Source organism: Arachis duranensis, chromosome 10, assembly GCF_000817695.3.
Source record: "Arachis duranensis cultivar V14167 chromosome 10, aradu.V14167.gnm2.J7QH, whole genome shotgun sequence".
NCBI lineage: Eukaryota > Viridiplantae > Streptophyta > Magnoliopsida > Fabales > Fabaceae > Arachis > Arachis duranensis.
The window spans coordinates 19,320,234-19,328,186 of record NC_029781.3 but is presented as its reverse complement, the minus strand read 5'-3'; the positions used below and the strand labels follow the sequence as shown (position 1 = coordinate 19,328,186).

General features: G+C 36.8%; 1 protein-coding gene across 2 annotated transcripts; it reads left to right on the top strand.

The window, feature by feature from the left end:
• The first annotated feature begins 604 nt into the window (after positions 1–604).
• On the top strand, positions 605–7,430 carry LOC107469374 (DEAD-box ATP-dependent RNA helicase 18). Of its 2 annotated transcripts, none has more exons than XM_052255305.1 (12): positions 605–1,070; positions 2,745–3,158; positions 3,431–3,667; positions 3,992–4,252; positions 4,481–4,560; positions 4,653–4,758; positions 4,903–5,016; positions 5,198–5,296; positions 5,398–5,487; positions 5,886–5,992; positions 6,082–6,225; positions 6,622–7,430. In XM_052255305.1, exons 2-12 carry the CDS (start codon positions 2,895–2,897, stop codon positions 6,893–6,895), a joined length of 1,776 nt encoding a protein of 591 aa, XP_052111265.1. In that variant the 5' UTR covers positions 605–1,070; positions 2,745–2,894; the 3' UTR covers positions 6,896–7,430. The 2 variants fall into 2 exon arrangements, with proteins under 2 accessions (XP_052111265.1, XP_020989301.1); XM_021133642.2 differs by having other exon boundaries at positions 2,712–3,158.
• The last annotated feature ends 523 nt before the right edge of the window (positions 7,431–7,953 follow it).

Genomic DNA, 7,953 nt, shown 5'->3' with positions numbered 1-7,953 from the left:
TATTTTTTTCTCGTCTCACGCAAAATCGTAACTAAAAATGAATTTCTGGTTCAAAAAGTCTTTAGTGAAAAAATAAATCACTAGCATGCAAATGTTTACTTTTTACTAGTCAAATTTGACTTTGAGAAATTAATTACCCTCGTTAAGTCAACTAGTCAAATTTGACCTGTTGATTATCATTTTCTAATTTATTTTCTTTTTTTATCATTAGACCTGCTTCATTAATAGTTTATCGAAAGGCGGATTCTTATACCGTTTTGATGAATCATTTCTTCTTGACTTAAATTGACATCGTTTTATATGGTGAGGTGTAATTTAACATATTAGGTTAGTTTCTGTTAATAGCGTTAGTGAAGGAAGTGACAGAAAGACTAATGTGACTAATTTAAAATTTTTTAGGGATAAATCAATGTTCGAAAAATCAGACCGGATCGGTCGGTTTGACCGGTCTAATCATGAACCGGCAGTAATTAAGGTCTGGTTTGCCCCCTAAAACCATTTCTCTAAAAACTAGAGGAGAACCGTCGAACCGGCCGATTGAACCGGACAAGGAATTTAAAAGAAACGGCGTCGTTTTTGCCAAATTTGCTTACTTTCACTCTTGGTCCTGAAGCTCCTTCGTTTCTTGCTCCCTTTCTCCCTCCCTTTCTTTCATTCACAGAAACTCAGCCAAAAAACCTAGAACTGTAAGCCTACACCACCGCCGCCGCAAGGAGTGGCATACTGCCGCCGTCCGGCCGTCTATCTAGCTTCCCTCGTGCTCCAAGTCTTCAACCCCCGTTCGCTGTCACCGATCGCAGCTGCTTCCTCGAGCTCGGCGTCCATCGTCTTTGTCTGCTCAGCCGCGCTTCCGCCGCCGTTGGTTGCCGTTAACGTTCGCGTCTTCGTTCAGCCGTCGTCTTCGTTCGCGTTCTTCGCCGTTCAAGTTTACTCGGCGTTCACCGTTCGTGTTCACTCGCCGTTCACCGTCGGGTTCGCGTTCGTCTGGAAGCCACGTTGCCCTGCTTCAAACTCTGCGACCAACCCGCGCGCTCCACCTAGCCGTCGAACTGCTCTCTTTTGTCGCCGCCGTGAGTTCCCTAAACCCACCACCAGACAATACACTCACACAACACCAATACTCTGCTTCAAACTCTGCAACTTCTTATTTCTGTTACAATAAGTAACTATTTGATTTGCAAGTGGTTTGGGTTTTTTTGATAGACTGAATTAAAGTATCCAATGGTTATGTTCTCTTCTCTATCACATTGATACTAAGTTTTGAATTCTCTTATTTCGTTTCAAGTTTACCGCACTCAACATGTTTGATTAAATGCTTTAACCATATTTCGGGTTGGTTTTATCATTTCTAGCTTTAGAAACTTAGTAAGTTGATTGCATGTGAAATTAGAATAATTGGATCTTAGTAATTAGGAAATTTTAGCTGCACAAAGAGCATCTTTGTAGAAAACATATTAGCATGATGATTCCACTTGAATTAGTGTTCTTCTGGTAAATTTTAACTGTTAGTGTGAACTTGTTAATTTGCTAATTGTTCTTGTGTTGTTGTTCTGTTGTTCTTCTGTTATTTTTATTTTATTTTTTTTTGTTGTGATTTTCTGTTCTTGAACTTGTTAAGTTGATAATTTGCTAAATTGTTGGGCTGCTGTTGTTTTAATTTGCTAAATTGTTAGGTTTCTACGATTTAATTTGTTGGATTTTCTATTTAGGTCTTGTTCTTGTTTATTTGCTAAATTGTTGTTGTGTATTTATTGTTGTCTTTGAGATTCTTGCTGGATATTGGTGATCATTGATTTATTATATGCCTCATGTTTTCATTGTTTTCTTCTTCTGAAGGGAAAAAAAAAATTCTGTTTTCATTGTTTTGTTGATTGTTTGTTTTGTTTCAGAAATTAAATTTCTGTGATCAATGCTCAAACTCTAAATGCTGTTCTGTTGGTTTTGCAGTGTTTGTTTTGTTTCAGAAATCAATTTTTTGTTATCAATCAATGCTCAAACTCTGAATGTTGTTCTTCTGTTTTTGTTTTGTTTCATAAATCAATATTTTGTGATCAATGCTCAAACTCTGAATGTTGTTCTGCTGTTTTCGTTGTTTCAGAAATCAATTTTTTGTGATTAATGCTCATACTCTGAATGTTGTTCTGTTTTGTTTTAAGGCTGTGTTTAGAAGAGGTGATTGATTTCTGAGTGTTGTTTTGTTTTTGTTTTAAAGCTGTGTGTTGTGTTCAATTTTCATTTTGTAGGAAATTCTTTGAGGTATATAAGAATTAAGAAAGAAAACTATTTTAATGGTATTGTTCTGTTGATTCTGGTATGCTACAAGCTTGAACATAGAATTGAAGAGAAAAACCCTTTATTATTTTATCATTGGCCTATTTTTGGCATTGCATATCATTGTAGTTTGTTTATTCATAGAACTAGTTGTTTATGATCCCCTTTTGAAGTTAAAAAAATGCAGTAGAAGAGTGTTTAGAACCAGTTGCTTTATTCATTGAATTTTTATAGAATCAGGTGTTTATTATAAAACGGTTTTTTTGGTTGAACCGGTTGAACCAATGAATTAGTAAACCAGTAACTAGAGCGGTTTGATGACTGGTCTGGTTTTCTGAACCTTGGGATAAATTTGACTAAAAAAATTTTTTGGAGATTAAAACTTAGATGACGCAATTTTTCTGGGAGCAATTTGACCTATTTCATTTTATAATTGGTAGAGTTTAAAAAAAAAAGGTCGCAACAAATGACAGGGTCATTGAGCAAATAAGGACCCAGGGAGGACCTCCATGCAAATTGCATTAACCTACCTACGAAACCAACAAATCAGAAAATAAGGAAAACAAAAGTTACAAAATCACTGAGCGACGGCGGAGCGTAGAGGTTTGCGACGCACCATTACAATGGAATTCGAACTCCCAAACAAGGCCTTAACCACCACGCGCTTTTCGGAGCTGAATCCGCCGCTATCAGAGAAGGTTCTCGAAGCTTTATCGGAATCCGGGTTCAACTTCTGCACGCCGGTTCAAGCCGCCACCATTCCCTTGCTCTGCAGCTTCAAGGATGTCGCCGTCGACGCCGCCACTGGTTCAGGCAAAACCCTAGCTTTTGTCGTCCCTCTCGTCGAGATTCTTCGACGCTCCTCTTCTAACCCCAAGCCTCATCAGGTTCGTTCTTCACCAGTTACTTTTCTTTTGTACCACTGTATGAAGCTTGGTAATTGAAATTTATAAGGTATATTAAAGACTAGTATTCGAATAAGTATCATTCAACTATTAACCTTTCAGCTTGGAAGGATAAAATTCCATTGGCCTCTTTAATTATTTATTTTTAGCTGCTATGACTTTGGGGAATGAAAGACTTGGAATAGGGGTTACTGGATAGAAGTGTGTTAAATGCTGTTTGTTTGTTTGTTTTTTTTTTTTTTTTCTTATACTAGGTACTAGGAATAATCATATCCCCCACAAGGGAGCTATCACATCAAATATATCATGTAGCACAACCTTTCATTTCAACTTTAGCGAATGTTAAGTCCATGCTGCTTGTTGGTGGAGTTGAAGTGAAATCAGACATGAAGAAGATAGAGGAAGAAGGCGCTAACATACTAATTGGCACACCTGGGCGGTTGTATGACATAATGAACCGGATGGATTTCTTGGATTTCAAAAACTTCGAGGTATATAATACTTTTCGGTTTCACAGTTAGTCTTCAAGGATGATTTGATAGTATGTGACTATGTTTGCATGTGTGTGCGTGTGTGAGATAGTGTGCATATATAACTTTAGAAAGAATGTTGGAGGTTTAATGTGGTTCTTGATCTTTTATGGGACATATGCATTTTTCACTTAGCAGAGGACCAAAAGTCCAAGACTTAACGATGCAATGTTATGAACTAGGTTCACCTGGAAAATTTGACTTAAAGTGATAGAATGCTTGGTTTGATTTTGCTTTTTACCACTTTGGAAGATGACAGTATTGTGTTTATAACTGTGCTTACAGATTTTGATTTTAGACGAGGCTGATAGACTCTTAGATATGGGATTCCAGAAGCAGATAACTTCCATTATATCTCTTTTGCCTAAGCTTCGAAGAACTGGCCTGTTTTCTGCTACTCAAACTGAGGCTGTTGAAGAGCTTGCTAGAGCAGGATTGAGAAATCCTGTGAGGGTTGAAGTTCGGGCAGAGGCGAAACTTTTAAATGCTCCTGCAGCATCAAAACAACCTGAATCTACAAAAACACCTTCTGGGCTTCAAATTGAGGTATGAAGTATTCCATCGTAGTGCATATCATAAGTAACTTTGCTATCCAATGGTTTCCCTCCTCCATTTTAGCACCAAGTCACTTCAATATATTTGGTATTTAGCAGCTAGACTCTAGCATCCCTACCCTAATTCATATATGTTTAAGGTATTGCTAATTCATGTCATGACACCATTCATGCTCAGCTTTTTTCTTATATTCAGCTTGTTGTCATTTTGATTTTGCAGTACTTGGAATGTGAGGCAGATAAGAAGCCATCACAGCTAGTAGACATCCTTATTAAGAACCGCTCAAGAAAAGTTATAATGTGAGATAAATATTAACCATAATCAATAGTGTAATCTGAGTGGTAAAATTTTAGTGTATCTTGCTCAAAAGGTGATTTTGATTCCAATACAGATATTTCATGACTTGTGCTTGTGTTGACTATTGGGGAGTTGTCCTTCCACGCCTCTCTGTTTTGAAAGGCTTCTCCTTGGTTCCTCTTCATGGAAAAATGAAGCAGGTAAAAGCCTTTCTGTTACCATTTGTCAACATAGAAGCTTAATATTCTGTAAATCAATGATAGTTTCTTCATCACTCTCAAGTATTGCTTAACTCTTACTGTTTGTATGGTTGATTGATTATGAATTTCTTTGTTGCTGTATAGACTGTTAGGGAGAAAGCATTAGCCTCCTTTACATCCCTTTCAAATGGAGTTCTGCTATGTACAGATGTTGCAGCACGTGGACTTGACATACCAGGTGTAGATTGTATAGTGCAGGTACCTTCTTGACCATATTTATATGCAGTTTGACTTTGTGTTGATTGGTGTGTTTTATCACCTTTTGGTTTTGGATGCCAAAGTAAATTATTCATTGTCATTCAAATGTTCTCTTGATATCTTACCATTTGAATTCATACATTGACTGAATGATCTTGATATGTTCCCTGTTTCTGCACAGTATGATCCTCCTCAAGATCCAAATGTTTTCATACACAGAGTTGGTCGAACTGCTCGGCTGGGTAAACAAGGTCATGCTGTTGTCTTCTTATTGCCAAAGGTATCGTCGAGTGTATTCATGTTTTAATGCATTTCCACATTTCCCAATACAAGGTTCAAGTGTGTTCCCTTTTCGGTTAACTAACTTGTATAAGTGTTTAGGAGGAGTCTTACGTAGAATTCCTACGTATAAGAAGGGTCCCTCTTCAAGAGAGAAAATTCTCTGATGATGCACCTGATGTTGTACCTCAGGTTTGTTTGCACCCTCATCATCTTATTTATTTTGTTCATGACTATTTTAATCATACAAGAGTAGGAGTCATCACTCATGCTCATTAGTGGTTAATAAGTTTTTAATAATATAATAAAGACTCCCTTTTATGCTGGTTAGTAATAGTCAGTAGAGCTCTAATAGAGGCAACATACTGATTTGTAGAAATAAATTCTCTGATACTACTAAGAAAAGCCCTGATGGCTACTTAGGCTGATGCTGATTCACTCTTGGATGTATTTTGTGTTGATTGATTGTTTGCACAAACGTGCATATCAATCTTATATTTATCAAAGTTTGGATGAAAATTGTATACAAAATACAAAATTATAACTTGTTTCCCAACTCCTGATAACTATATTACTAAAATATGGTTCAGATTCGTTCTGCTGCGAAAAAAGATCGTGATGTTATGGAGAAAGGAGTCAGGGCATTTGTTTCCTACATCCGTGCATACAAGGAGCATCACTGTTCATATATTTTTAGGTGAGCAATGTTTATGAGAAGTGTTGTTTGTCTTTCTATAAATTCATTAAAGCATCATAATTTGCAAGAAATGCTCACCCTACTTACAGGTGGAAAGAACTTGAAATTGGTAAATTGGCCATGGGACATGGCTTACTGCAACTTCCTCTAATGCCAGAGGTAAAACATCATTCACTTTCTACCGAGGGATTTGTACCGGTTGATGATATCAATTTGGAGGACATTAAATACAGGTAAATGCAAAATTCATGCATAACCCTTCTGTGGTAAAAGCATCAAATGTACCACTCTATTTAATAGAGAATCTATCATGCTTATTGTCATATTTTCCAAGAGACGATAATTGAAGCAAGTAACTTGATGCGCATGACTGGATTTGAAGCTCACCAATGTCTAGTTGGAGCTATGTGGAGGGTTAATAGTCTTGGTCTTAGCTAGATTAACCAATTATTTATTTTTGATGCCCTTTCTAATATGTTAGACTGATGGAAACTATACAGTTCTTATTGCATAAATTTGTATTTTTAGGTTGAATGCACCATATTCATATTTAGTGCCTTCCATTGTAAATAAAAATATAATTTTTCCTTTTCTCTTGGAATCCTGTGCTGATACTTTCAACTATTTAGAGATAAATCTCGTGAAAAACAAAGGAAGAAAAACCTGCAAGCAAAGAAAGAAGCAAAAGAGAAGGAGAAAGAGGCAAAACCAGAAAAGCCAAGCAAAACTCCCAGTGCACCTACTGCCATGAGGAAGAAAACAGCTCGACAGAGACGTGCTCAGCAGACAATTGAAGATGAGGAAGAGTTGATGCAAGATTACCGCTTGTTGAAGAAACTGAAGAAAGGGACTATAGATGAGAATGAATATGCTAAGTTGACAGGCGCTGAGGAATTACTCTGAATACCAATTTTGTGTGTTATGGAAAGAAGTGTGTTTAGTTTAGTGCAATATTAGCTAGAAAATTGCAGCATCCCTTGATGCCACATTTTTTCTCTTGGCATTCTCCGAAAGGTCTGGGATTAAGACATCTCTCGCTACTGATGGCATTGTCGCATCGAGTCCAGAGAACTGATTTCCATTCTGCAGCTCAGAGAGTTGAATTGACTCAATGACTTCTGCAGCTGATTATACTGGGAAAGCAACGACAAAATGCTTAAGTTTGGGGTAAGGCACAATTTCTTCAATGAGAAAAACAGGGCCTTTTAAAAAATTACCAACAAAATAGTTGATTTTACGACTTTTTTTGTTCAATCTACCATTTCTGTTATTCTTTACTTAGGGTGCATCATCCGTGTAACTTTGATTAGTCTGATAGTGTCAGAGTCTGTAGAAGTGTAGAAGCATAATTATGTTCTAGTTATTTGTTACGTTAATCAACAGAATAGAATTTTGCCTTGTACTTATTACTGATATTAATTCATTTAAGATTTAAGCCCCTCACCTTGTTGGTGGTGATTTACATTTTATTTTATTTTTCTAAAGAAGTTTTACCCTTGAAGTAGTTCAGTAGTTCTGTCCATGAAAGTGTTGAATTTAAAATTTACATTGAAATGAATATTTTCTTAGGTAACTTATACTGACGTCCTAGGATTCAACGGTATTTTAATACACGATATACCTTCATTTTACGAAAAGATATACTAACCTCCATTTAAGTTACATGATATTCGGAAGATTGATATACATCATACACCCAAATCCTCTCTCCTTGTTAGTCTGCTAGGGTTCCCGAACACTAACAGACAGACTTGTATAGTGAGCTGTCTATTTTCCTACAACAAATCGTGCCTCACTATCGCCAAGTGCTGCATTGTATCGGTTTTCATATCCTTTAAGACGGAAGGAACGTCGTCAGAGACAACACAAGAGACAACGGAACGAAGAGAAGTCACAATAGAAGACCTAAATGAATTTTGAGAGTTTGAAGAAGGTGATGTAATAGGAGGAGTGGAAAAATG

Bases quoted from the DNA above. Each gene is read 5' to 3' on its own strand.
- LOC107469374 (XM_052255305.1), top strand. From the start codon at position 2,895: ATGGAATTCGAACTCCCAAACAAGGCCTTAACCACCACGCGCTTTTCG. The intron at 4,253-4,480 runs GTATGAAGTATT...TTGATTTTGCAG, and splicing joins CTTCTGGGCTTCAAATTGAG to TACTTGGAATGTGAGGCAGA. The intron at 5,297-5,397 runs GTATCGTCGAGT...ATAAGTGTTTAG, and splicing joins TTGTCTTCTTATTGCCAAAG to GAGGAGTCTTACGTAGAATT.